Source organism: Sordaria macrospora, chromosome 6 (assembly GCF_033870435.1).
Source record: "Sordaria macrospora chromosome 6, complete sequence".
Taxonomy (NCBI): Eukaryota; Fungi; Ascomycota; class Sordariomycetes; order Sordariales; family Sordariaceae; genus Sordaria; species Sordaria macrospora.
Window position 1 is genome coordinate 2,058,887 of NC_089376.1, and position 25,379 is coordinate 2,084,265.

Here is a 25,379-nt window from a genome sequence, read left to right on the forward strand (position 1 = left end):
ATCCACTCGGTCCACGATCTGACTGCGCCGAAAAGAGACCCACCTGGATTAGTTGATGGAGTTCTCGAAGCCATTGGATTGCCCCCTTGGGCACTAGCGCTTCCAATAGGCACCGCAAAGGCTCCGCCCAGCTGGAGAAAATACGCCTCTTAGTGACCTCTTATCCAACTTTTGCGTGTCGAAACGCGGGGGAGAATCCGGGGAGAGCGGAGAGGTCCACTGGGAATCTCTTTTTTTTCTTGTGTTTAGTGTGGTTGGGGATATGGCGATCTTGTTGTTGGCTCCCCAGTCTCCTGCCCCTTATTTCCAATTCTTAGTTTACCTGCGAGAGTTCTCCAACTCTTTATGGATTATGAACATGGTGACTTTTCAGTGTCGAATCGGGGAGGCTTTCAACGTGGGACGACGCCCTTTCGACAGACATTGAGTGAGTTCGGGATTCGGGATTATTTGGAGGAAACGGCACCTATCAGCTTGTCCAACAATGTCCAATGCCGGATGTCTGAAGAAATATGCGGCTCGCTGTGCCGAGGACCATCAGTTAACCCGGTGGAGCACACTGTAACCGTTAAACCGACCAACAATGGCACGCTAATGCTGGACACGTTTGGAGAGGTCCGGGGGGTGGGCTGGTGTGACAATGTAACGTTGGCCGGGATCCTGCCACACTCTTTGGCTGAACCAACCAGAAACCGTCGAGAAGCGTTGACGTCCCCAACCCGATCCTGACTCTCCATTTTCCCCGCGATACGGGCTGGCACTAGAGAGGAAGACATCGGGTCAAGCGAAGGCAAGGAGACCCATGAAGAATGTCATTCTAACGCTACCCTCTCGGGAAGCGGAGTTGGTCAGACACTCTAACTTGAGCAGTCGAAGCCAAGCAGAGCCGGACTGCAAACGTAGCCATATCAAGTAGTAAACCCCGACAGCTATGGAGCTGCTGAAGCTGAGAGGCAACTGCAATGTTGCAATTCATCAATGCCTTTGTCAATGTGTTACAAGTACGTGATACCACAGTAGATGACTGATTACGGAGCAGTCCAGCCACTTTGGTGACCTTGGCCAATTTCACACACGAGGCGGATGATACGACTACACGAACGAACCTCCAACGACTTTGCTATGGTTCGCTCGGGTAATCGAGGGTAGTCTAGGGGAGCGGCAAGGATCGCCATGCGCCGTACCTGCAACTACGTTCTCGTGCAGCCCTCACCATTCCCTCGGTGGCGCCGCTCAGCAAAAGCCCCCTTTCCAAAGACCCAAACAATGGGCGAAGCTACCCCACCCGCTCTCATCCAAGGCCCGCTATGTATGATACTACCCAGCCTGCCGGCTACGATCGTGGTGTTTGTGGGGGAGCTAGGGGAGCGGAATTGGGGAAGAAGGCGTCAGGGCGTCAATGTCTTGACGGCGACAAGCTACCCCGCATAAAAAAAGTCAGCGCCCTTCTGCCTATCTCGGTCCCCAGTTGTGAGTCCGCCGTAGCCATCCATGATTGGCATGAAGTCGGCTATGTGGAAAGTGTAGAGAGCCACGCTGAATAGCTGTGGGATATAATGTGGTAATAGGATAAAACCGAAGGCACGGCACGCGTATCTACCTAGCACGGTCGTGCCAGCAAAGACGTTGAGTTTTGCAGAGAGGCTTGACAGATTATGTGGCCAAGACATTGAGGGCTACAGAAATGTTAGCTTCCTATGTATCAAGGCCTTTTATACGTCCAACTGCCCGGTTAGTTATCTCGCAGCTGTTTCGATATATGACGTTGCTATGGGCAATTTCAGAGCCATTTGAAGCCAGACTTGAAACTGGAGAGAAATGGACCGACAAAGGGGAATCGATTGAATGCCAACAAGATTAAGGAAGGCCAACGCTACCAAGCTAAAAGGAACAGGTGCCGATAATCCTCGAAGACAAAGTATGTGGCTCGAATAGCTCATGATGTTGTACTTGGGCTCTCCGAGTGAGGTGTCAAGTCGGTGAGGGCTATCTTGTCTTTAGGTTCTAGTGAAAGAGGCTTCTTGCCGTCTATGACTGGTGACGCAATAACAGTTAGTTGATGTGGCTGGAGGGGGCAAGTTTCCGGCATTCAGCACTTACGCCTTTGCCAGAGCTCGTATGAGCAGACGAGGATGATGGGTGTCCCGATCATGACGGTTGTCCATGTCCTCTGGTAGGCCTTGTACTCGGGACTGTTCGGGTCAACCCGCTTGGGTTGCCCGGGTTGTGCGGGTTGTTCGCCTGTGGCCTTGAAGTTCCCGGACTTCCCGGCTCGTTTCTTGTCCGTGGCATAGCCGTGTCTGGAGCTTCTAGGAATTCCTGGCACGGGTCCTGTATACGTGTTTCGTAGCAGGGGGCGGCCGCGCTGGGCTAGTGAAGAGGTCCTCGTTGAAAGGAACATGTTGGAGTCTTGTCGGGTATGTATCGTTGTAGTGACGCTTGTGTTCGATGTTGATATTTCTGTCCAGAACCAGTCAGCCAACCGAGAACCACCATTGCTGCATCGCTTGAGAAGCGATTGAACCACAGGAGCAGCTAAACATATCAGTAAATACGTACCTTGAAGAGCAAGGGGCAATTCTGGGGTCATTCAAGCCTTCAAGGAACCCTTGTGTCTGCCCCGGATTCGTGATGGAGAACTTGAAAGTCGAGTCAGGGCCTTGCAGTGCCATGATGGAGCGGCATTGAATCCATCAACCGACTGCGCAGCCGAAGAATGGAGTCTGTGCGCACGGCCCGTCCGTGAATTCTGGTCGGTGCAATTCAGCCCGAGTGTGACTCTAACCCTAGCGCCATGGCTCAAATGGAACCCTCCAAGCCCGACTTTTCTACCAACATCCGCAAGAATCATGACTCAGCAGGATAGGGAGCTTGAGAGAAATAAAAGCTCAATATTTCGACGAACAATCATATCCCCTTGTGGTGTAGTTGGCTATCACGTTCGGCTGTAATTGTATGATTGTATACCGAAAGGTCACCGGCTCGATTCCGGTCGAGGGGAAATTTCTTTTTTTGTGATTATTTCTGTTCCCCCCCTTGTCCACCATGCTACCTTCTTGTCTTCCTTCTCCTTCTTTTTTCACCAACTTGGCACTGCCCTCTTTACTTGCCAGTACTCTGAAGCACTTTCTTGAACAATGAGTGCCTTCGTGAACGACCCGCACAAAGAAAGACGATTGTGTTGTAACGAGCCATTGTTCGTTTTGTCTTGCCTGTCTTGCCTGCCTTGCCTGTCTTGCAAACACCATCATTGTTCTTGATCAATGATAATCCGAGAATCCCAGGATGGAACGTATAAAGCTCGATGCCATGTCTCTCATCCGACCTTCTTTTTCTTGATATCTCAAACGCAGTGTCATCAAACACCAACGAGCCCCTTCACCCTTTATCCCAAATCATTTACAACTAACAACATGCCCAGCGCTAGCTTCAACGGCCGCAGAGCAGTGGGTCACGCTCACATTTTTGCAAAGGCAGTTCAATTCCAACCTCAGGAAGACACCGAATTCTCCCGCCCAAGTGCGTCTCACCGCAAGGTCGTTAACATAGGCGACATTCTCGACGACCGCTACCGAGTCGTCCACAAGATCAAGCAATGCAGCAGATCCGTCTCCTACCGCTGCCGGGACTTGGAAGACGAAAAATGGCGCCGCGTCACCGTTGCCCGCTCGCATGAATTTATGACCGCCATGGACGAGTTTGAAAGGGGACTCGAAGCGAGACGTCGGCTTGGTGAGCAAGAGGCCGAGCGCCAGGGCTTCTGTCTAAAGGTCTTCTCGATTGCTGGACCCGGCGGCATTTATATGAGCCTGGTTTATCCTCTTAATTCTCACGAGTGCGATCTGCGGTTTGCTGCGCCTTATGACGAGGCTTACTTCTTGGATAAGCTCAGGCAGTGGGAAGAGAGGGAGTAATTAGATGTTGTGGACTGGTAGAGGTAGGTATGAGAGTGCTCATGTTCATTTTGGGCTTTGCAAGTTGCGTACAAGATACCACTGAATTTGACATGTTTCGTTGTTGACGCCTAGTGGCGGTTAGGAGTACCTACACATATATATTTGGTGATGGTGTCAAATAATATACATTCTTTTTTTCGCGAGTTTTGTTCTACTTTCGAGTTGTTGAATACATCCAAGTACTATGCTTGATTTTCCTTCTTTGCTGAATGGTCCTGGTCTAGAATGGCTTCCGCGTGATTCCTTGGATAACCTTCCCTTCGTGCTATTATAGACCTTCTCATCTCCCGTCTCTCGGACATCCAGTGACCAGTCAGTCCCTCTCCTTCAAAGGCATGACTTCTTGCCCTCCCTAAGACCTCACGCAACCTCCATACTTCAGTCCCTCCCCATTCCTCGGCACCACCACCTCCTTCAAGTGTCTCTCCTTCGCCTTAAACTGCAACCCCTTCAACAGTCCATACACAACCTTCAGCGTCGGCGTCTTCACCCCAACCCTCTCCGCCTCCCTCAGCGGTTCACCCACAAGGTTCTCAAACTCGATAAACTTCCCCTTCTCCACATCCTGCAACATGCTCGGCTTAAAGCACTTGTCATACCCATCAGCCGTGATTATCTTCTCGATCAGTTCTTCCTCCAGCTCCACGCCGGCTGCGGCCTTAGCCGTCGCCCGGATCTCCTGCATCAGGGGGCGGATCAAATCGTCGATGATGTGCTCGCTGAAGCGCATGCGTGACGTGTCCATGCCCAGGATGGCGGCCACGCCGTTGTACGAGGCGTTGTATAGCAGCTTGCGCCAGCGGGAGTAAGGGACGTCGGGCTCGTAGGTGCAATCGACGTTGGGGCCGCAGGCGCTGTAGGCGTCCATGAGATGGAGGGCGAGGGCGGTGGCAAATGCCTTTTGAGGCAAGCCTGCGGCAGGGTTGTGGAAGGCACCGATGAAGGTGCGGTCGTGGTTGTGGTGGTTGATGGTGCCCGGGGGCGACTCGATGGCGCCCATGAAGGTGATGCCGGAGAGAATGGTGTTGGTGGGGAATGCGGAGAAGAAAGGGCGCTCGATGTTGAGGCCGTTCTGGATGAGGACGATGGCGGTGTGGCCAGGTGTGATGGCAGGTGCGATGAGATCAGGAAGACTCGGCGGGATGTCGGGCGCGTTCTTGGTGGTTACGATGACGTAGTCGTAAGCGGCTCTCCATGACTCCTTGTTGACAGATGGGATACTATCGAGAACTAAATACGTTATGGTGAGTTCATGGAACTTGAAGAGGACTTGTTGTTTTATTCATAACTCACTTGAAGTCGGTTGCCAGTCCTTGATTTCGCCGTGATCTACCGAGTGAATGGTAAAGCCATTGTCGAAGACAGCTTCAAAGTTGGAACGGAGGACCGCAGCTACCTCAGCTTTACCTCCTTTCTCGAGGGCGTAGGCAACCATGGTACCGATGCCTCCCGAGCCCACGAGGAGCACTTGAAGCTTCTTGTGAACAGAACCCATCTTGTGGTATATGTTCCTTTCCCTGCCAGATTTGGTTGGTATGGGTATGGTGTTGGTGTTTGCCTTCGATGTCGAGGGTCTGGAAGCAGGGCTTTTGAGTTAGAAAACGAGTCTAGTTGTTGCCCTTAAGTACTTCGGAGGAGAGACTCGAAACAATATGACGAACGAGGCTCGTGCTCAACAGCCAGCGCACTGCCGGTTCGAGGTCACGACTTATACATTGATACCCCGACAAGTGAAGGGAATTTAATCTGATTTTCGGTCACCGCCTCTGCGATATCGGCTGGCGATAAGAACTCACCGGGAAGGAGTGTTTCGCAAGTGTCCTGGCTCCCAGGCGAGACGACAGTCCCACCAAGCCAGATAACTGGGACATGATCCCATGATATTGAGCAGCCCCATCCGCACGAATACTGCCAACCGCTCGCCGTTTGTCGTTGGAACAAGGGTGGCTCATCATTGCTTTGAGGCACGCAGCGGGATGTATTGATTATGTGGGGGTCAATAGATGCGGTTGGAGTTTCCGAAACAAAAGGTTGAGGCTCAAGAAACGGGAGTTTGCAGGATATCGGTGGGGGTTGGCTGATAATGATGGTAGGCCCAGTGAAACATTGTTACACGGCCAGTTTTGGTCGTTGGTTGTTGCTTTCAATGGGTTGTGATATTTGCACATCATGTTATCATTTCTTTGTTCCTTCCGCGTATTTGCTCAGCACTTTATCTGCCGCTTCATGACATTCCGTTTGGGGTGGACCAACGTCAGAGGGTAGAGTATATACGTATACATCCTTTGTGTTTGACGTTTCCACTCGGTAAGTAACAAAGGGGTCGCGTCTACAGAACCCAACATCTGACATGTCAATATGAGCAACGGCCACAGAACCCTTTTGCTACCATATTTCGATGCACAGACGTCAGATTTGTCTGATGAGGTATGGTTCATGATAAAATCATCTTTCTGTGGAGCATTAAAGAATTCCGAAACTCAAGGAAAGACCTATTTCATGTGAAAAAAAGACGCAGTCTTTGCGTTACCAATGGGATGACTGAGGTTAACCTTTCGCCTCCTTATACCAACAACACAAACGAACCTGACAGGAACTCATGCTATATTGCCATTGAAGTTGATGAAACATAAAAGCATGCCTTTTCCCACTATCAACTTTGTCATCAGGCTTTGACTAGACCCAAACAGCACACAGCAATCACAGGACCAAGAGCCCTTCACCATCAACGCAAAGCCAGTAAAAGGACATCCAACTCCATATCGAAGCAAGCTTTTGAGCGCCCAAGACAGACCTAAATTCAAAATGCCAGTTCTTGCCCTAGGGTTCGTCCTCCGAGCATGCACACTCAGCGCCTCAGAAATTGAACGAATTATCCAACGAATTATTCCTCCCTCCGAGGCCACCGTATATGGTCAATCCTACCTTCCCTGCTCCTGGTCGCCGTACGGAGTGCTCGGACCACAGCTTCAGGATGTTGCACGCGACTGGCTTGTCGTTGTCGGCTTCCGGGACCCGAACCCAATTACGGGACTGAGCGGTGGGCTGGCCAACGATGTTCAAGCACAAAATCTTCACAGACAAGTAGCTGGAGCAACCCGATCTGGGCCTAGAGCCACATATGAGGAGCGCGAGATTTACGTTTCCAATCCAAAGGCGGACTTCTCCCTACAGCACAGAAACCCTTATTACGATGATCTAGGCGGCTTTGTGGTTCGCCAAGAGAGGCTACTTGACGCATTCCCGTCCTACTCTGAAAAGTGGAAGTTGAATTCTCAGACTACGGTGGATTGGGGATACTGGAGGAGGGAAGAAAATATGGGAATTGGGAAGAGGTCTTGACGACACTCGGGTTGACGGACGAGGAACTGGAAAGAGAACAGCATGAAAAGGAGCTACTGATGCTCATGAGTGCCACGCGGTACATGCGCGATCGCAATCTGGTAAGATCTGTCCAGGCGACGAATTTGGACTGAATAGCCTTGCTTTGTGGTTGTATGAAGGAGAGGGCCAGGCACCGACTGCCTACATGGATGCCGTGGACAACTACCAATCCCTTCACGTTGGAAAGAGCTCGTAAGTGGAAGAGGGAAGGAACACAGAATGGAGATAAAGAAGGAGCTATTGCTACACTAGACGAATACACAGTACCTCCATCGTGCCTACCTCAAAATTCATCCGCCACATGCGCACTTGCCAGCTTCCAGTTAGTACCTCATCTCCGTCGTCACACGCGTCCCCTGCTGGGTAGGAGGAGTGGAGATTTGATACGCGAGGGAGGTACTTGCCGGGGCTTGGAGCGCTTCTGAGTTTATGCTGGCGGAGTGTACCCCCCTCATAAGTTATTTTTCATTCCAAGTAGTCATGGTAGAAAATTCGAACCTGGCCTGGCAATGTTCAATGTGCGTAGCACCTTGCATGCAGTGCAGTGTCAAGATCAACTATCCGAATAATACATGCGAACAAAAATTGCCACGAGTTCCGCATCCTCCTTTATTCTGGGTACTTCGGAGCCCTCGAACTGAAGGAGCGCAAGGCCATCACGTATCAAAACCCAGGAAACTCAAACGTCTCTTGCCTTCCCCTTTCCTTCAACTCCTTCCCCTCTTTACCGGTTACAACACCGTCCTCCCCGTCCACTTCCTTTGCCGCGTCATTCCCCGTCCCAGCGCCTATTCCAGGCACCCCATTCACCAACCCGCCCAAAAAGCTAGTATGCAACGAATACAACTCCTCATCCAGCTTAATCGCCTCGGCCTGGGCGAGTATATCCTCCAAATCCTGGCCCACATCGACATACTTCCCTCGTAAGACGTGCTTGGCAATTCCACTAGCCAGCGCAACGCAAGCCATGCCGTTAAGATACGGCGAGTCGTTGTAGAGGGTATTGAAGGAGTTGGTAAAGACAGAGTGAGTGGCGGGGGGCAGGGTGGAGATTGAGGAAGGCGAGTATTTGGACAGAGTCATAGCAGACTTGATCCCGCCCAGATGAAGCGAGTACAAGTGTACATCGTCTAGTCCGTCGATGTCAACCTCCTTTTGCACGCAGGCAGTGAGGTTGATCAGCGCCGCCTTGCCGGCGCAGTAGCCGGTGCTGTACGGGATGGCGACGGTGCCGGCCCGCGAGGCAATGTTAAGGATGCAGCCGCTGCGTTGGGACTTGAAGTGCGGGAGGAGAAGACGCATGAGGTAGTATGGGCCGTGGAGGTTGACGGCGAGCTCGTGGATGAAGGCTTCGGGAGGTTGGGTGTCGAACTGTTCGAGAGTGACGGAGCGGAGTCAGTGAGTTACCCGCGGTTACCGTCTTGAAAGAAGAAAAGGAAGTGGAAACCGTACCAGGCCCAGACTATTCGCACCAGCATTGTTGATGAGGATGTCTACCCTTCCGTAATGTTTGATAACCTGAGCCGATCGAAGTGTTATCTATTAGCCCCTACTTTCCACGCGTTTTTCTAGAATCAGATCGAACAGTGACACTCGCCTGTTTAACCAGATCCTCACACCCCTCAAGCTCAGCAACATTACACTTAACAAAGGCCACATCACCAGCCCCCAGATCGACGCACTTCTCCCTGAGTGTCGTCGGTGGCGGGGTGTTGTTATAAGTCAGGACGAGCTTGGCACCAGCGACGCTGAAGGACTCGGCGAGAGCTTGACCTATAGCTCCGGCAGAGCCTATCGTCCGATATTAGCCCACATGCAGCTGTTGAAATACTGTTGCACTGATAAAAAAAAATTCCTACCAGTAATGATAGTTACCTTGTCCTGGAGAGCGCCTTTGAACTTCTTCGGGTGGATGAAGGGGTAGACATCGTTGTGAGAGCGGGGAGCGAACTGGGGCTTGGTGGTGCTTGTGGTGCTTGGGGGAGATGGGTCCGACATCTTTATGGGCTGCTTGGTTAGACCTTTAATGGCGCTTGGTTTTGTAGGAGTGAAGACCACTTTGACTTCAAAGCAGAAGAATTGTGTACTGACTTGAGAGTAGCCAAGTGTTCACACAAAGAGCCAACATCAGCACGAAGGCTGGGTGGTATCTGGTGTAAGATCCGACCCCGACAACCCGAATTCCGGAAAGAATGGAAGGTGCGGGGAAGCCCCTCCCCCAACACTTGATTGTACCAACGCAACAGCCAGACACGGGATCTGGATATTATACGTGCGTGCAATGCCCTCTATCTCCCATGAGATTACCCGCGACGTAGCTATGATGGGTGGTAAGAAGTAGTCAAAAAGACAGCACTTATAAGCTCTCAATGTATATTGACCTACCAGTCAAATCACGGCGCCAGTGGTTTAGTGGTAAAATCCATCGTTGCCATCGATGGGCCCCGCGTTCGATTCGCGGCTGGCGCAAAGATTCAAAAGTTTTTTATTTATTTTCTTATCATTGTCTTTGATGTTTTCTTCATTCTTTTTTGCTTTTTCCATTTTTCTCCCGCTTCCAAATCCTTTTCTGCTTCGCTATCCGTGCCACGGGTACTCAAAACCTACCGTAACATGTTCCTTCTCCGTATTCCCTCCCGCGCATTGACCTGTGATGCATGTTCTTCAGCTCGCTTCCATAATCACCTTTTACTGGTTTTGCATCATCTTGCTTTTCCTACGTCTCTCTCCTTCTATCCAATCACATATCCCGAATGGAGAAACTCAGAGTACTTCATCCTCTTCTCCATTCCCATTAAGACTTTTATCTACCGTACAAAAAAAGAAAATATGATATTGAAATGCCATTTTCCCCTCGCTGCCATACTCGCGCATCAAACATATTCAAATGAATTACCAAAGCGCACTTTTCTTTTCGTCCATTTCCCTCCTTCCTTCCCTCAGAGCTTAGAAGTCTTGCGTCTCTCCTCCAGAAGCTTGTTACCCAACTGCGCCATCTCAAACTTGCGCACCTTTCCACTTCCCGTCAGCGGAACCGTGCTAGGCACGCCATCCACGCCGAGATAGAAGACGTGCGTGGGAGCCTTGTGCTTGCCCAGCTTCCGCCTGCACCACTCGCGCACCTCCTCCGTGGCCATTGGCTGATGGCCGGTTTCGAGCCCGAGGAAGGCACCGACGACTTCACCGTAGTGCTGGTCCTTGAGGCCGACGACGACGGCCATGGAAACGGCGGGATGAGCTACAAGACGCTCCTCGATCTCGAGGGGATAGATGTTTTCGCCCCCTGTGTTATCGTTGAGGTTAGCAAGAGAGACAAGACGTGCGGGATTGACGGAAAGTAGAGTGAAAGGAAACGTACCTCTGATGATGATATCCTTAAACCGTCCGGTAATGGAGCAGTATCCCTGATCGTTGAAGACGGCCTCGTCACCGGTGTATAGCCACAACATGCCGGACTCATCCCTCATCATCACCTCGTTCGTCTTCTCCGAGTTGTTCCAGTATCCCGCCTGCAGCTGGTAGCCACCAATGCAAAGCTCTCCCTTGGTGCCGATGGGCACAATCTGGCCATCTCTATCGACGATCTTGGCGTGGGCATGGGGCATCAGGGTGCCGACGGTGGTCAACCTTACGTCGATCGGGTCATCGGTATGCGCGTTGAAGCAGGTCGGCGACGCTTCAGTCAGTCCATAACTTGACGTGAATTCGGTCATGCCGAGCTTCGAAACGAGCTGTTCCATCAGGTAGCGCGGGACGGGGGCACCGGCGATAATACCTGTCCTTAGACGCAAATCGGCAGCCTTGAGATCCTTGGCTTCGGGGAGGGCGAGAATGCTGTCGAACATGGCGGGGACACCGTGGACGGCGGTGCAACGCTCGTCGACGATGGCTTTAAGGGTAGCGGGGGCGTCGAAGATCTCGGCTGGGTAAACGATCTTGCCACCATGGGTGATGACGGACATGAGGCCCAGGACAAGTCCGAAGCAGTGGAAAAGAGGAGGAGGGCAGCACAGGACGTCATCGGGGCCAAGCTTCATGCGATCACCGATGAAGCGGGAGTTGTTGACAATGTTGCTGGAACAAGGTTAGCCGGAAGGGGCCGGTTTGAAGAATACCGGAAGTGCACTTACTGATGTGTGAGCATAGCCGCCTTGGGCAGGCCAGTCGTACCACTTGTGAACTGGAGATTGCAAACCAGGTGAGGGAGCACCTTCCTCTCCATATGATGTAGACGTTCTACGCTGACTTTGAACCCCTCAGAAAGCAACTGATCATAGGTCTGGTAACCTTCGCTATCTCCCCTGAGGATTACCACTTTAGGAGCCTTGGACTTCATCTTGAGTTCGGCGAGCAGTGGCCCTTGGTCGAGGCGACCGATCTTCTTGGTGATGAAAAGAACCTTGCAGTCTGGAAAGTGTGAGCTTGACTGTGATGGGTCCTGGTCATGGCTTGTGGGCGGAATAGCATACCTGAGAACTCCAAAGCATACTGAGCCTCGGTAGGGGTATAAGTGTTGTTGAGAATGACGAGAATGGCGCCTATCCTCGTGGCAGCAAAGAAGAGGGAAGCATACTGCTCGCAGTTTCCAGCCATGATGCCTACCCTATCACCCACGCGGATCCCCAATTTCAGCAAAGCGCGTGCCATGAGCTGACTCTGGTGGTTGAGCTCGTTGTACGTCCATCTTGCGCCAGTCCATGGAATAACGAGGGCTTCCTGTGTGCCGTGGTGAAGACATTGGAGGTTGAGCAACTCTCCTAGTGTGAGGTCGACCAAAGGAGGATCTGTTGGGCCGTGGAGGACAGATGGTCTCTGGGTCTGAGGGAGCACGGCTCCGTCCTCGACGGTTGTTGGTACCAATGCTGGGGAAGACATGTTGTGTATTGTGAGATGAGATATTAATGGCCCGATCGGAAGAGTAGTCGGAAGGGGGAAATAAGAGTCAAAAAGATAGAGTAAGTTGTAAGGTAAACAGGCACAGACAATGATGATGGGTTTGTTTAATCACTCGAGAATACTGTACAATGACGAACTGGCTGGCCGCTGACGAGTTCAGAACGGGACGGGATGGGATTCAAGGGTATTTGCAGCACACCAACAAAAAACAGAGCATGCAGATTTACAAATGATGGAATGCAACCAGCAGAAAACCGGGACACCTCAGCCAAGGAGACCGGAAAGCTTCGTAGGCCCAGAACTCGTCTTCGGTTTTCCCAGACTCCAGCTGGAGGTGGTCAGTCAGCGGCGGCGCAGTGGGGATGGGAGGAGCTGCTCAGTTCCCACTTTGGGCCACGGCGGACATGACGGATCGTCGACAAACTCGGTGATATTGCCCGATTGCGGTGCTGTCTGCTGTCTGCTGGCGCCCTGATCTTAATCTAATCAATCTGATAAGATCCTTCTCTGGCACAGCCTTGTAGAAGGTGAGGAGGCCAACCTCCAATGGCTTCCATGTTCCCTTGATGGTGCTCCATCTCGAGCTGGAGTCACAGAGTGGTGAGAAAGCCGTGGGTGACATTGACACACATGTTCACCGTCCTGGATCCCGGACTGATTGAAGCTGGGTGGTGGAGGGGGCAACGGCGTGTTTCGGTCCCAGTTGCAACCCGGTCCTCGGCTGATGGCGGATGGCATCGTGGCATGGCGTTGAAGAGAGAATGGAGTCGCAACTGGAGTCGCAAGTGGGACTTTTCGACGAAGAATTTTTCACAAAATTGGGGTCGTGGAAGAATCGACAGGGGAAAAGGAAGGGAAAGAGGCAGGAAGTGGACACGAGAGAGGCATGGAAGTTGGGAAGGTGGAGAGGCTGCGTCGTTAGTTCCATCTGATAACTCAAAATGCAACGGTGAGTCGAACCAGAGTCGCAAATGGACGGGGAAGGAAGGACGGACATGAACTGATCGCTTCCTGCTTCGGCTGTTGACATTGTGGTCGCCCCTTGGTAAGTGCATGTACTGGTTTACACGGAGAATTACAGGACCACAGGGAGATATTCTCGCTTATGTTCATATGCATGTAGCCCCTTCTCGTTTGTTTGACAAAATGCCGCAAAGATCGTCCGACAGAAAAGGATCTGATAAGAATTTCCCTTATTGCCAAGGTTCCCCTTCGCCGTGGTTGTCTCCTCCATGATGTTGCCATTGCCCCTCCTCCTGTCTCTCGGCCCTTTCCTCCTGGCCTTCTCTTATGTTGCCAATTGCCGCAAGGAGGATATATCTTGACGATATTCACCATCACTATATTGTCCTGGAAGGACAATGGATGGAGTTCTGCGACGCTGGATAGCTGCCCGCGTTGGTCTGTTTCGTTTCTTGGATTGCGGAGCAAGAAAGCCGAGGAAGCCCACCTTCTCCGCCCCCGAAACACTCCGAATTCGGGTGCAGTGAGAGTGCCAAGCAAAGTGGGACGGCACAGTGAGGGAAAAATTATCAGATCCGCCCGGACCTGCTCTTTGGCATCCGAGTAAAGTTATCAGATCCGAAGGTTGAGCACGGTGCAGCAACGCCATCTGCGGCCGTCACACCCACTTTCTCTTCCTTTCTGACTTTTCCATTGGCCAATTTGTCCCGCCAAAGGACACCACAAAGTTTCACAAACCAAGCCATCGTGATGGATCAACCCCATACCCTGCCCCTCACTAAGCGAGTATATACCACTATCGAAATGACCTCACCTGCTCTCAACCTCCACCCTTTGTGTTCCCCGGTCCCTGGCTCGGGTTTACGTGTACGTAGCACGGCAGCGGCAGAGGAGGTTGCCGGCGTGCATTCGTACTCCTCCTCCACCTTTGGTTTCCTTGAAGCCGACGGTCCATGTAAAGGGGTGGGATGTGAACAGAGTAGCAGTGTGTACTATGTAACAAGTTTTGTGATCATCGTTTTCTTTGGCTTCAGTTCCGTCCATAGCCACTTCATCAGTCTTTCGGTCCTTCAATCTGTTTGCTCCTACAATTTGCCATTTTTTCTCTTTCCAAAAGTGACGATACCCCAAAAAGTAAACAAACAACAGCATATTCTTTAATCTTCATATACCCACACACACACACATTTTCACACACAATGGCTTCACCAACAATCCGCCGGCTTGCCGACTATGTCGCCGTTTCTGAGCCCATCCTCAAGCTCCCTCACCCCTACCAGACCTCGTACCTCGTCGTAAAGGGCGAATCCGGCGTCGCCAACTCGTACCAGCTCAAGCAACAAGACAGCAAGGTCGCTCTGCCCCGTCCCCTCCACAACGACTCCCTCTACTTCACCGAGCCCCAAGACCTCAAGTCCTCGGACAAGCCTCACATCTCCATCAACACGCCCTGGGGCCGCGCCCGCCGCTCCCCCTCCGTGGCCGTCTCGTGGAAGGAATCTGCCGCCGCTCCCACCGTCGGCCAGCTCTGGCTGATCGCCTACGTCATCTTCACCCTCCGGCCGTCCGAAGAGGCCTTCCGCCTCGTCACCTACGGCTTCGGCGCCGACAAGCTCGCCCGCCAGCTCAAGGCCGTCGGCCTAGCCATCGACCACCCTTCCCCCGCCACCCCAGAGCAGCAAAAGCTGCACGGCTCCGATGCCGGCAAGGAGCTCCTCCTCCTGCGCGGTGCCTTCTGGCAGGGCGCCGGCTCTCCCTTTGGCGCGCGCCCTGCCTGGGCCCCCGAGACGGTCGCCGACAGCGAGGACGGCACGCTCGAGTCCGTCTACCCGCTGCAGGCGACCGAGTACGTCATGACCAACGAGCCCAACAGCGCCTTGTGCTGGCACCCGCGGCGCCGGGCCAAGCCCGCGCCCGGCTCCGTCATCTACAGCCGGTACATCCCGCACCTGAAGGAGAACTTCTCCATGGTGGCGCTGGACTACACCAACCCGGCCCATCTGGACCTGTTCCACACGTGGCAGAACGACCCGCGCGTGTCGCAGGGGTGGAACGAGGAAGGCACGCTGGAGCAGCACCGCGAGTACCTGCGCAAGGCCCACGAGGACCCCCACCAGATTACCGTGTTGGCCGCTTTTGACAATGTTTTCTTTGCTTACTTTGAGATATACTGGGCCAAGGTTTGTTTTTTTTTCTCTCTCCCGTCCTTCCCCATTTTTCCTTCCTTCTATTGTTGAAGTTCATACCTACTAACCCACTCAAAAGGAGGATCGCCTAGGAGCCTACTACACCCCGGGAGACTATGACCGCGGCCGCCACTCGCTGGTCGGCGACGTGCGCTTCCGCGGCCCCCACCGCGTTTCCGCCTGGTGGTCGTCCCTCATGCACTACCTGTACCTGGACGACCCGCGCACCATGAGCGTCGTCGGCGAGCCCAAGTACACCAACAGCTCCGTGCTCATGTACGACATGATGCACGGCTTCGGCCTCGACAAGTTTGTCGACCTCCCCCACAAGCGCTCCGCCTTTGTCACCTGCTCGCGCGAGCGCTTCTTCCAGCTGTGCCCGCTTGACGAGAACCAAAAGTTCCTCGGCGGTACCCATGTTGGCCTTGTTCCCAAGCTTTGAGTGGCGTGTTACGGAATTGAAAATGATTTTTGGGTGCGGTTGAATGATTGTAGAACAAAAAAAAGGATTGGTGCATTTTTGGTCTTGGATCTTGGATATCTAATAGACTAATAAGGAAAATGGCCGGAAAAGTTACTTTTGGGAAAGGTAGTCGAACGAAAAGAACGGAATTTAAATATTGCATCCAACTAGTTGCAGACGCTCTCTGCACAAATGATGATTGTATATATGGGCCTTGGAAAATTGTCAACTCCGGCATTGTCGTGGCACGAACTTGAAGTCTCAAATAACTGTAAATTCCTTCTAAAAAAGAAAAGAGAAGAGTACTTACATTTGAATGCTACGAGATCAGAATATGCAAAGAAAAATGGGCTGGAAGACCAAAGACCCAATGGAACCGAACCCACCGACAGACCAAACAAGTTCTGGCGTGTGCCAACACAGGCATGAACTTTTATCATTGGAAAACGAAGAATGAATCAAACCAAGAAAATCTATTCAAGATTGCACTCAAAGTGTCTTACTTTATCATGACCAAGAAACCCGTCGCTTCATGAAGACCCTCCAGGTCGTAACCAACCCAGCTAAATGGTGTATATCCCGAAATTCCCAGTATGTTCCCAAATTACCCATTAATATCCCAAAATGCCGTCCTAATCCCATAATATCCAATCCGCTTTCCGCTCTAACGCCAATGCCTTTTGAAATGCTTTTAAGCCTTAATAACATCATAACCACCCAGTCGCAAGTGGTTCCAGCAGATATCAAAGCCAAGGTCATCACCAAAGAAAAGCTTGTTGACATCCTCGCCCGATGACACGCCGTTTGTGGGCCAGTAGGCAACAGCCTTCTTGCCAACGGCGAGACCAATCATGGGAGGAATCTCGTCAAGCTCAAGGTATGTAGGTTCGGTGCCAGAGACAGCCTGCTTCATACGCATGTGAATGTTGTTAGCGGCCAGGTAGCCCATGTGCATGGCACCACCACAGCGCTTGATACCGGACCACTTGACAAGGTCACCGATGGCGAGATGGTCATCCGAGTTGGGTGTTTCGGAGGGGAAGTGGAGGCTGCAACAATCAGATTCGTTAGTTTGGGTTTGAGCTTCATCAAAACTGGGAATGGACACGTACCTGGGCTGGATCTTGACATAACCTTGCTCGTTGAGGACTTCCCTGGGGAGGAAGGTGGTCGATGGCACACTCCTGGAAATGGCCATGATGACGGAGTCGGCCACAAGGGTGTGACCGTTGGTAAAGTAGACCTTGTAGGCCTTATGTCCATTGTCGACGAACTCCTCGGTCTTGTCGACACGGTGAGACATGAGCACATCAACACCGGCCTCATGGACGAGCTCCAAGCTGCGGTCCTTGACCTCATCAGGAAGAGGCTCGGCCGAGAGAAGCTTATCACGCGAGTGAATAAGAGTGACCTTCAAATCGGGGCAAACGAGCTTAAGCTCGGCAGCCATTTCAATACCAACGGCACCTGTTGTTATTCATCAGTCAGTAAGAGTCACTCTGACAAAGGTTGACGGTTCTGTAGTAGGGCAAACTCACCTCCACCTACAACAGCCACGCCATGTCTGTTGGCAGTCGCGGCTTGAATGTGCTCACCAGCCTCAAAGAGATACTGCTTCCTCAGAAGGGACTGGGGCACGACAGGGAAGACTCTCCTCAAACCAGCGGCGGCAATGAGGTAGTCGTACTTGAGTTCTGTGGGTTCAGGGCCGCTCTCAGCCCCGAGAACCTTGGCGACCTTGCGCTCTTGATCGATGGACTGGACAGAGCCACGGAGAATGCGGATGTTGTTGGGAGATTGTTGCAGGGCGGGAACGTCCTCGTACTTGACCCAGCACTTTTCGGCGTAGGACTCGTCGGCAAAGGCCAATGGGCTACCAATGAGATGGTCTTGTGAGAAGAGCATGTGTGTTAGTCAATGTGAATGTTGCTGACGGCCGGACCAAGTGGGTGCATCTTACAAAAGCCATCTCTCTCGTCCACAACAGTGATGTCAACGGCAAACTGGGGGCCATCATGGCCAGCGGAAGTGCCGTCAAGGGCAGCCTTCTTGGCATCAGGACCGCAACGGGCAGCGCGGCCACTGCAGATGTCTTGCAAGTTGAGAGCGGCGGAGAGACCGCCGTAAGAGCCACCAACAACGAGAACCTTGAAGGGTGGCCTCGACATGGTGGCGTCGTCAATGGCAATAGAGCCCATTTTGAATATGTGGGTGTGGCGGTATGTGTGTGCGGAGGTAATGTGTAAGACTTCGCAACTGCCTCTTCTGGCGACGGATTCAACGGACTTTGATGTCAGACGGCGTGGGTTGGGTTCGTTGGATGCGTTGGATGCGTGGGATGTGTCGATCGAAAGAGGAAGAGGATGGCTACACAGACTGGAACTCTGGGAAGAAAGTGAGACGACGGATGTGGGAGACGGGGCAACTATGACGGATGAATATGGCGGCCGGAAGGAGGTCGGATGGATGTGTCGGGCTCGCGCCTTCTGTCATTCTGGTCATTTTGAGCACCTTCCTGGATCCTGGACCGGGATAAAGAGGGTGGGTGGATCTCTGGCTCTCATGTCGCATGGATACGATGTCACCACTCACCACCCAGGCACTCAACAGGAAGGAAGGAAGGAACGGGATGCCGGGAAAGAAGTCAAGAGTGAACGTGAAGATATGCAACAATTGAAGGGTTGTCACCTGGGTTCTGTACACTACTGTGTGGCGCCCCACCCACGACCCGACGGGACAAGCTAGGGGCAGCTAGCTCTGCTAGCCCATGCACTTCCCCCTCTCCCGCCGTCGAGGTCCTGCTTCACATGTGCATGCCCTTTTCTCCTCAGTACTTATCAGATCCGCCCTTTGGGTTTCCTCCCTTGAACTTCCGTCCATCATGGTGTTCGACAGGGGAAAAAGAACGATACAGCTATCCATGGGCAGTCAGTAAGTTATCAGCACAACTTGAACGGCAAAGGGCGGAGAGCTCAAAGAGCTCCGACCAAACTTGCGAAACAAAAAAGGGACAACCCGATCGATAACTATACCGGGAACCCCTCACACCCGGTACTTATCAGATAGAGCCATTTTCGTGAACTTTTGTTCCATCTGGTCCCGTATTCTTTTTCCGCAGACCCCGGCCGCCCAACAGCTCTCTTTCCTGCTTCCCCACCAGTCAGAGGACAACGGAGCCCACTCAGGAAGTCTTGGACCGGTTTCTGGCCAACGGAAATAATGGCTTCCATTCCCACTTTCTGCTGGTAGTGCGCTACTTTCGCTGGCGTGCATGCGCTGCCACGGAGAAAAAGTCTTGGGTGTTGGGAGTGTTGGGATGAAAATGCAACCGAGACATGCACCTTCATCTGATAATGCTTATCAGATCATCTGATCTCACCGAGAATTCATCCCAGCTTTTTTGCCGAGGATAGCCAGCCCGCCCTCCGTAGCAGCCAGCCCCCTGCGCACAGTGACGCGGAATTGGAGTGACAGCGTTGTGACAGGCCCCATCCCAGCATCGCGACGTTCCAGCTCCTGTGCAGACGAATCCTTTTTCTTTTCTCCTCTCCCACGTCAAAGTCTCCATCATAGATCAGAAGTCCACGCGAGAATTTCAACAACAATCACAAAGCGCCAGTGGTTTAGTGGTAAAATCCATCGTTGCCATCGATGGGCCCCGCGTTCGATTCGCGGCTGGCGCATTGTCTTTTCACAAGAAGAATATGTTCTTCGCACTCCTTTTTGGACTTTTGGTTTATCCCTCAGAAGCAACATGAAAAACAAGCACCTTATTTCGAGCAAACGCGTCTTAACTTTTTGCATCATCCTTTGTTTGCTCTTATTGTTATTGGAATCTCAACCTTTTGTTACTACTCTATTCCACCACTCTGTCTCTGTTCTGCCGGTGCCGATCTCAGGACCTGCCAAGGCTGTCAGTGTTGTCTGCGCAGCGTTGTGCGCGGCGAGTTTTGGCGTGGGCGTGTAGCCTCAGCTTCGAATTGGTGACGACCATGGCCTTCATAAAGAGCAATTGTGAGCATCATCTTCAACAAGCAACGGTCCGGTGGCGAAATGGTATCGTGTGGTCCTCCTAATTCGGGAGGATAAGACTGAGGTTGTGGGTTCGAGTCCCATCCGGATCGTCCTTTTTGCTCCTGCTTTTTTTTTTGCAGAAGTTTTCTTTGTTACCATCTTTGTCTCCGCAAGCTTTCGACTTTTTTTTATTCACTATTCTGTCACTTTGTTGTCAATATGTCCTCCATTGGCTAGAGCAGCATTGTCGACAAGGTTTGGTTGTGTTAAGTGATGTATTCGTGTTTGCTGCTTTCAAGCTGTCATTTACTTTGAACAAGACGTTCAATCTCGATATTCTTTCTGTCATCTCCAAACACCATATGTCGCACCATTTGGAAGTTGTCATTGACACACCCAGCCCTGATCCACGAGTTTACCTTGGACGTCTTCCGGACATAAGAGGATGCCTTGCGAACAACTGGAGACTCCTTCTCATCATCACCGCGTACCCTTCGAATCATTCACATACCCCCCTCAACACTTCTGTACACGTCTCAATATCGGGACAGAACCCTTTTCCCCCTCAACAGTAGGCAGCTGCCAATGCCATCTCAATCTGCTTCACGACCTTCCTTACTTTCCTCCTGGTGTTTTCCTCCTCTCGTTTTCTCTCCTGGTTCCGACGATAGTCTGTGCTCCTCAACTCAGGGGCAATTGGCCGCGATGTTGATGACGGTGGAAGTCCCGGTACAGTAGGCAGGGGCAACTCTGGAAGTGGTTTATCCAGTCTGATGATGCTCTTCTCGCCTCCTTTCTGCTCCTCGCTCCCCTTTCCGGCCCAGCCAGCAGTGACTGCACTGTTTGTCTTCTTCGCCTCAACCCTTCCAGCCCTCGCACGCGGTTGAAGCACCTTATCGGCCTGCGCAAACGCCAGCTCCGCCAAATTTGCTGCCTTTTTATTACCATCCCTCTCTGGATCAAAGAACTGCAACCAGACCTGCAGGTCCGATATGCTTGTCATGCTGGCATCCATACCATCCGCGTGCACCGCCGCGGTATTGTCCATGTCCCAACTGAAAAAGGCATCCACCCCGTTTGGAATCTTGCCCGTACCAGTGCTACCTTCATCGTCTTTGCCGTTCTTGCCCTCATTGGTGTCTAAAATCAAGGCCCTCCAGTGCTTGGCAATTCCCGGGCGCTGGAGCAAGCCGTAGATGACGTTGAAACGACTCCATTCGCGCGGTGGTTTGCCTTTTTTGATGAGCTCGTCGTTGCGAGAAAGTTCGGCGGCGATGTGGCGGAAGAAACGCCGCTTGAGGCGGAGATGCAAGTCGCGGTTGGAGCTGGAGCCCGAGGTCGTCTCAGCAGCAGAAGAAGAAGAAGAAGAAGAAGAAGAAGAATAGAAACAACCGGAGCAAAAACCGCAGGCAAAGGCGGTCTGGCGACGAAGAAAAAGATGTAAGTGGTCTTGACGGTTGCACGAGGGGCATCTGAGAAGGAATTGACGAGATTTGCTGGTCTCGGCAGGGAAGTACTTGGCCTTTGTCGGCAAGATGAAGTCGCAGTGCGGGCAGGCGAGGATTTTGTAGTTGTTGTGGTGATGCTGCTCGTGGAACCAGAGCCACTGGGGGCTTGCGAGCTGGCCCAGGCAGGCCTTGCACTGGCAAGAAGACATCTTTGAGATCGACTGACTCATTGGATGTTTTTGATCGCTTGATCAAGACGGGAAGTCACGATCGGTATCTTATGCTGAGAGGCTGGTGATTGAGAATTGGCTGAAAGAGAGGTTGTTGGGAAAAGGTTTGCAGTTGCGCGACTTGCGCGAGTAACGGCGTGAGTGAGCTTGATGAGCTTTCGAGCGATCGGTTGAACAAGGAAGGTTTGCTTTGGAGCGAGAGGACGAAACGAGGTGACGGCAGGGTGAGAGGGATACAACAGACGAGAAAAGGAGGAAGTTTGGAGGGGAGAGGCCCTCCTCTTATACCTGTAAGAAGGACCCACCTGATTGCTGTTTGCTCCTCGAGAGAGATGAGATGAAGGAAATGTTGAGGCGTATATGACGCCGAGATAGGCTGATGTTTCAAGGCCACGTCTGGGGGCATATACCAGGACGCGTTCGCGGTCGAAGTGGCCACGTTGCAATAACGTCGCTGAGGGTTTTCACCGGAAAACACACATTTTCTTCACCAGCATTGACCGATGAGAAAACGTGTGCTTATCGTGCGACAAGTTTGATGGGCAGTAAGCATGAATAAGATTTGCGTTGCTATTGTGGTGGAGCGAAACTGAAAGAACTTCTGGAATCCAAGGTTGAAGGTGAATGGGCCATGAAGGGGTGTCCCAAAGGGAAGTCATCCCAACTTCCGAAACAATCGGCGTCCATTGAAGTGGCCTGAGATAACATCGGATGATTACTCTAGCGTGGACACAATATATGAGAAAATAAAATATGTCTTCATCCAATCTGTCCCGAGTTTGGAACTTGCCATGCCATGCCATGCGATATTGGCTCGTCGATGGAGCATCATGTTGTTTTACCAGACGACCGGAACCATAGATACTACGTCAAGCTTTCATACTGAGATAGAGCTAAATAGGTATTATAAGCATACCGGATCGTATCCATGATCAGCTAGCCACATCTAGCGATACGAACTCGATTCCCGTATGGAGGTGAAAGAAGTCAACGGTGCAAGCGCTGGTGTAGACCATCCGCCCATACTATACCACGAACAAGAAATGTAACTTACTGGAGCTCCGATACAGATTTTTGACTCGAATACTAAGCATTATGAACTTTTCAAACAGATAGAACTTGTGGAAACTGTTGGAAGGTTTGAGTGACACGGGGATGGGGATGAAAAAGGGGGCTGGCGTCAGACTCTCAAAGCATTGAAGGGTTATAAGCCAATAATTAAGCCCAATCTTTAACTATCAGGCAAGATGGCCGAGCGGTCTAAGGCGCCACGTTAAGGTTAACCCTTAATCTCCTCTCAGGGTTCCGTGGTCCGAAAGGGCGTGGGTTCGAATCCCACTCTTGTCAACGCATTTTCTTTTTGTGGGTTTGTGGGTTTTTTCTTCTTCTTCGATGCCTCGTGAAGCCTTCTTTCTTTTGTTCTTCTCTGTTTTTCAGTTCGTTTTTCTCTTGCCATCTTGCGATCTTGAAGATTGTTCGTTTGTAAAGTTCTTTGGTTCCTGATTTTTCGGTAGCCTCGATATCTGTGGATGGGAATCGACTTTGTCCAAAGCCCGAGTCCATTTTAAATACGGAGTACCGAAATGCAATTCCCAAGCGAAGAAGAAACCTCGAATCGACACCAACGACACTTGCTGACCCTCTTCGAGTCCCTTGTCCATCTGATCACGGCTGGTAGACTCATTGGGTTCATCCTATCTCTCCCGCGACCATCGAGGCTTTTGTCGACAGACAAGATTTACTTCCCGGGGCTCGGGCCTTGATGCTATGTCCGAAGACTAACAACTCGTCCAAGTCCCCGCTCACTTCCCCTCGTGTGTGTACATTACATATATATACACGCAACATCAACTCAAATCTTAGCCTCGCTCCTCCCCGTAGCCTGCGCCGCCCTCTGCTGCCTGATAACCGTGCTGCTAATTTTAGACGTGAAATCCTCCGTAGCCTTGACATCCTCCCCGACATCCTCCGGGATCTCATCGGCATTCAACACATCCACCTCAAAAACCTCCAGCGTCTTCCACCCCTGTTCCGCCCGCTTGTCATTAACCGCCTTTCCACCCGACCGCGTCTCCCCCGACACGACCAGCACGTCGATGTCCTCCTCGCTGATCGTCGGGCCAAAGGCGTCTTGTATCCGCACACACTGCACGACGATGGTACCGTCCCTGAACACCGCGCGGAAATCGCCGTCGTTCTCGTCGATGTGGACCCCCGCCGCCACGGCCGTGTTGATGTTATTCTCACCCGCCGCCGGGCCCGTGGCTTCCCTCCACCCTTTATCCGAGAGCTGCAGGAGCCGTGACAAAAAGTAAATCACGTTCCGCGCCCTCGTCTCCCACGACTGCACGTACTCGGCAAACTTCTTGTTCTTGAGCAGCTCGTCGCCCGTGATGCCAATGAGGTACTTGCAAGGCTCGCGGCGCCGCGGAGAAGTAGCCGGCAGCGCCAGCTCGTCTTTGCTCGGTGGGCCCAAAAGCAGAGCGCCCGCCGTCAAGAGCAGCTTGTGGCCTGGATGGAGATAGTCAAAGGTACCGCCTAGACAGACTACCGGCACGCCTGATACCTTTCTTCCCTCCTCACTTTCCTTCTCCTCCTCCCTACCTCCCGCCGCCGTAGTAGTATCTCCAACAGTCCCAAGCCCCTGATTCAACGTCAACCCCCCCTCCACAGCAACCAACTGCTCCTGCCGAATCTTATTCGCCGCGCCCACCATCTTCCCCTCCGCCATCTGCAAGTACACCTCGTTCAGCGCGATCCCTTGCTCCGTTCTCACATGGAAAATGTAGTTCCACGGATGATACGCCTCGGCGAAACTCGCCAGATCCACCACGACGGTATTGTTCGTCTCAATCAAACTCCCACTTGCCCCACCACCACTTCCTCCTGACCTCAGCATCTTATCCTCCGCAGTCACAAGCGCCTTGCGGCCCCGATCATGATCAACCAAAATAACAGTCGCGTCCACCGACCCTGGCCCGCCATCAATCTCCGTACTGATGCCCAGCCGGGCGCAGATGACGGAGATGATGGCGTACAGGCCCGCGACGAGTGATTGCGCTTGGGACCAGAAGAGGGTCTTGGCGCGCAGCTGGTAAGGCGGGCCCTGGAGGATGGGGACGGCGACGGCGACGATGAGTTTGGATGCGCCGTGGGGGTTGGCGTGTTTGAGCTTGGAGAGGACGGCGGTGAGGGAGGGACGGTAGGCGGCGTTGAGGAGGGTGCGGTTGAAAGGGTGGGGTGGGAAGGGGAGGAGGAGGAGGGAGGGGAGTTGGTCCCTTTTGTTGGTGGTGGTGGTGGTCATGGTGACTTGGTAAGGATGGGTTGGGATGGGGATAATTTGGAAAATACGAAATAAGTGCTAGGGACTAAATCCTCTTTCCAGAAATAATGAACGGAAGTTATAAAACCGGGTTGTTGGTGGCAGTGATGGCGGTGGTTGTGAGATATAGTGGTCGTAGCTGCCCCTCCTTTGTTTCGGTGGTGGGAATGAGACGGATAACAGCCTCCGGCGCACAAGGCGAAGGCGAAGAGAGCCTCAAGTGCGAAGTGTAATGTGTTGTTGTGACAAACTGGATTCTGTGCTATCTCCTTAATAGCGTAGGAATTGTGTTGAATGGATGTTAATTCGCAAGATGCCGGCTGTTGATGCAATGAGTGAGTTCAGATGCACCTCGGTGTTCACTTGCCGTGCGATGTGCAGGGTGCGGAGGTGCTGTCGTTTACAAACAGATCGGCGCATGATACATTTGATATGCCTGACATGTCGCAGTCCACGTTCAACCCTAACCCTGGAAGTATTGTTTATCCAATGCCCTGTGTCGATGGTGATGAGATTT

At 52.3% G+C, this 25,379-nt stretch overlaps 10 protein-coding genes and 5 non-coding genes across 15 annotated transcripts; 8 read left to right on the plus strand and 7 right to left on the minus strand.

Moving 5' to 3' along the window:
• Positions 1–1,840: 1,840 nt before the first annotated feature.
• SMAC4_07446 (uncharacterized protein) lies at positions 1,841–2,767 on the minus strand. Its single transcript, XM_024655821.2, has 3 exons — positions 2,560–2,767; positions 2,101–2,460; positions 1,841–2,034 (listed from the first exon to the last, which is right to left on the minus strand). The coding sequence occupies exons 1-3, from the start codon at positions 2,588–2,590 to the stop codon at positions 1,937–1,939; spliced, it is 489 nt and encodes a 162-aa protein (XP_024511041.1). The 5' UTR covers positions 2,591–2,767; the 3' UTR covers positions 1,841–1,936.
• A 146-nt stretch (positions 2,768–2,913) lies between these two features.
• SMAC4_13976 lies at positions 2,914–3,001 on the plus strand. Its single transcript is given in 2 exon segments — positions 2,914–2,951; positions 2,966–3,001. It is a non-coding gene; the product is annotated as a tRNA-Tyr (tRNA).
• A 412-nt stretch (positions 3,002–3,413) lies between these two features.
• Positions 3,414–3,914, plus strand: SMAC4_07445 (uncharacterized protein; the record flags this gene model as incomplete). The annotated part of the gene is made up of 1 exon (XM_003345108.1): positions 3,414–3,914. The coding sequence occupies one exon, from the start codon at positions 3,414–3,416 to the stop codon at positions 3,912–3,914; it is 501 nt and encodes a 166-aa protein (XP_003345156.1).
• Positions 3,915–4,043: 129 nt separating this feature from the next.
• Positions 4,044–5,905, minus strand: SMAC4_07444 (uncharacterized protein). Its single transcript, XM_003345107.2, has 2 exons — positions 5,250–5,905; positions 4,044–5,186 (listed from the first exon to the last, which is right to left on the minus strand). The coding sequence occupies exons 1-2, from the start codon at positions 5,449–5,451 to the stop codon at positions 4,309–4,311; spliced, it is 1,080 nt and encodes a 359-aa protein (XP_003345155.1). The 5' UTR covers positions 5,452–5,905; the 3' UTR covers positions 4,044–4,308.
• Positions 5,906–6,761: 856 nt separating this feature from the next.
• SMAC4_07443 (uncharacterized protein) lies at positions 6,762–7,298 on the plus strand (the record flags this gene model as incomplete). The annotated part of the gene is made up of 1 exon (XM_003345106.1): positions 6,762–7,298. The coding sequence occupies one exon, from the start codon at positions 6,762–6,764 to the stop codon at positions 7,296–7,298; it is 537 nt and encodes a 178-aa protein (XP_003345154.1).
• A 630-nt stretch (positions 7,299–7,928) lies between these two features.
• Positions 7,929–9,338, minus strand: SMAC4_07442 (uncharacterized protein; the record flags this gene model as incomplete). The annotated part of the gene is made up of 4 exons (XM_003345105.2): positions 7,929–8,711; positions 8,793–8,858; positions 8,926–9,131; positions 9,200–9,338. 4 exons carry the CDS (start codon positions 9,336–9,338, stop codon positions 8,004–8,006), a joined length of 1,119 nt encoding a protein of 372 aa, XP_003345153.1. The 3' UTR covers positions 7,929–8,003.
• A 400-nt stretch (positions 9,339–9,738) lies between these two features.
• Positions 9,739–9,809, plus strand: SMAC4_13977. Its single transcript has one exon. It is a non-coding gene; the product is annotated as a tRNA-Gly (tRNA).
• Positions 9,810–9,845: 36 nt separating this feature from the next.
• SMAC4_07441 (uncharacterized protein) lies at positions 9,846–13,281 on the minus strand. Its single transcript, XM_003345104.2, has 4 exons — positions 11,810–13,281; positions 11,471–11,747; positions 10,699–11,414; positions 9,846–10,623 (listed from the first exon to the last, which is right to left on the minus strand). The coding sequence occupies exons 1-4, from the start codon at positions 12,213–12,215 to the stop codon at positions 10,280–10,282; spliced, it is 1,743 nt and encodes a 580-aa protein (XP_003345152.1). The 5' UTR covers positions 12,216–13,281; the 3' UTR covers positions 9,846–10,279.
• An 842-nt stretch (positions 13,282–14,123) lies between these two features.
• On the plus strand, positions 14,124–16,093 carry SMAC4_07440 (uncharacterized protein). The gene is made up of 2 exons (XM_003345103.2): positions 14,124–15,379; positions 15,465–16,093. Exons 1-2 carry the CDS (start codon positions 14,399–14,401, stop codon positions 15,825–15,827), a joined length of 1,344 nt encoding a protein of 447 aa, XP_003345151.1. The 5' UTR covers positions 14,124–14,398; the 3' UTR covers positions 15,828–16,093.
• A 186-nt stretch (positions 16,094–16,279) lies between these two features.
• SMAC4_07439 (uncharacterized protein) lies at positions 16,280–19,032 on the minus strand. Its single transcript, XM_003345102.2, has 4 exons — positions 17,809–19,032; positions 17,387–17,737; positions 16,961–17,315; positions 16,280–16,897 (listed from the first exon to the last, which is right to left on the minus strand). The coding sequence occupies exons 1-4, from the start codon at positions 18,044–18,046 to the stop codon at positions 16,540–16,542; spliced, it is 1,302 nt and encodes a 433-aa protein (XP_003345150.1). The 5' UTR covers positions 18,047–19,032; the 3' UTR covers positions 16,280–16,539.
• A 428-nt stretch (positions 19,033–19,460) lies between these two features.
• Positions 19,461–19,531, plus strand: SMAC4_13978. Its single transcript has one exon. It is a non-coding gene; the product is annotated as a tRNA-Gly (tRNA).
• Positions 19,532–19,887: 356 nt separating this feature from the next.
• SMAC4_13979 lies at positions 19,888–19,972 on the plus strand. The gene is given in 2 exon segments: positions 19,888–19,923; positions 19,937–19,972. It is a non-coding gene; the product is annotated as a tRNA-Arg (tRNA).
• A 455-nt stretch (positions 19,973–20,427) lies between these two features.
• On the minus strand, positions 20,428–21,540 carry SMAC4_07438 (uncharacterized protein; the record flags this gene model as incomplete). The annotated part of the gene is made up of 1 exon (XM_003345101.1): positions 20,428–21,540. The coding sequence occupies one exon, from the start codon at positions 21,538–21,540 to the stop codon at positions 20,428–20,430; it is 1,113 nt and encodes a 370-aa protein (XP_003345149.1).
• Positions 21,541–22,781: 1,241 nt separating this feature from the next.
• On the plus strand, positions 22,782–22,887 carry SMAC4_13980. Its single transcript has 2 exons — positions 22,782–22,819; positions 22,846–22,887. It is a non-coding gene; the product is annotated as a tRNA-Leu (tRNA).
• Positions 22,888–23,023: 136 nt separating this feature from the next.
• SMAC4_07437 (uncharacterized protein) lies at positions 23,024–24,844 on the minus strand (the record flags this gene model as incomplete). The annotated part of the gene is made up of 1 exon (XM_024655833.2): positions 23,024–24,844. The coding sequence occupies one exon, from the start codon at positions 24,842–24,844 to the stop codon at positions 23,393–23,395; it is 1,452 nt and encodes a 483-aa protein (XP_024511042.2). The 3' UTR covers positions 23,024–23,392.
• Positions 24,845–25,379: the final 535 nt, after the last annotated feature.

What these genes read in the sequence shown, in the direction of transcription:
- SMAC4_07446 (XM_024655821.2), bottom strand. Translation starts at nt 2,590, where the DNA reads ATGACCCCAGAATTGCCCCTTGCTCTTCAAG. An exon ending in ATTGCCCCTTGCTCTTCAAG is followed by an intron (nt 2,461 to 2,559) that starts GTACGTATTTAC and finishes GGTTCTGGACAG; the next exon opens with AAATATCAACATCGAACACA. An exon ending in ATACGAGCTCTGGCAAAGGC is followed by an intron (nt 2,035 to 2,100) that starts GTAAGTGCTGAA and finishes TTGCGTCACCAG; the next exon opens with TCATAGACGGCAAGAAGCCT.
- SMAC4_07439 (XM_003345102.2), bottom strand. Translation starts at nt 18,046, where the DNA reads ATGGGCTCTATTGCCATTGACGACGCCACCATGTCGAGGCCACCCTTC. An exon ending in GGACGAGAGAGATGGCTTTT is followed by an intron (nt 17,738 to 17,808) that starts GTAAGATGCACC and finishes TCTTCTCACAAG; the next exon opens with ACCATCTCATTGGTAGCCCA. An exon ending in TATGTCAAGATCCAGCCCAG is followed by an intron (nt 16,898 to 16,960) that starts GTACGTGTCCAT and finishes TGATTGTTGCAG; the next exon opens with CCTCCACTTCCCCTCCGAAA.
- SMAC4_07440 (XM_003345103.2), top strand. Translation starts at nt 14,399, where the DNA reads ATGGCTTCACCAACAATCCGCCGGCTTGCCGACTATGTCGCCGTTTCT. An exon ending in TTGAGATATACTGGGCCAAG is followed by an intron (nt 15,380 to 15,464) that starts GTTTGTTTTTTT and finishes CCCACTCAAAAG; the next exon opens with GAGGATCGCCTAGGAGCCTA.
- SMAC4_07444 (XM_003345107.2), bottom strand. Translation starts at nt 5,451, where the DNA reads ATGGGTTCTGTTCACAAGAAGCTTCAAGTGCTCCTCGTGGGCTCGGGA. An exon ending in GGACTGGCAACCGACTTCAA is followed by an intron (nt 5,187 to 5,249) that starts GTGAGTTATGAA and finishes TAACGTATTTAG; the next exon opens with TTCTCGATAGTATCCCATCT.
- SMAC4_07441 (XM_003345104.2), bottom strand. Translation starts at nt 12,215, where the DNA reads ATGTCTTCCCCAGCATTGGTACCAACAACCGTCGAGGACGGAGCCGTG. An exon ending in GCGGCTATGCTCACACATCA is followed by an intron (nt 11,415 to 11,470) that starts GTAAGTGCACTT and finishes ACCTTGTTCCAG; the next exon opens with CAACATTGTCAACAACTCCC. An exon ending in TAAGGATATCATCATCAGAG is followed by an intron (nt 10,624 to 10,698) that starts GTACGTTTCCTT and finishes ACGATAACACAG; the next exon opens with GGGGCGAAAACATCTATCCC.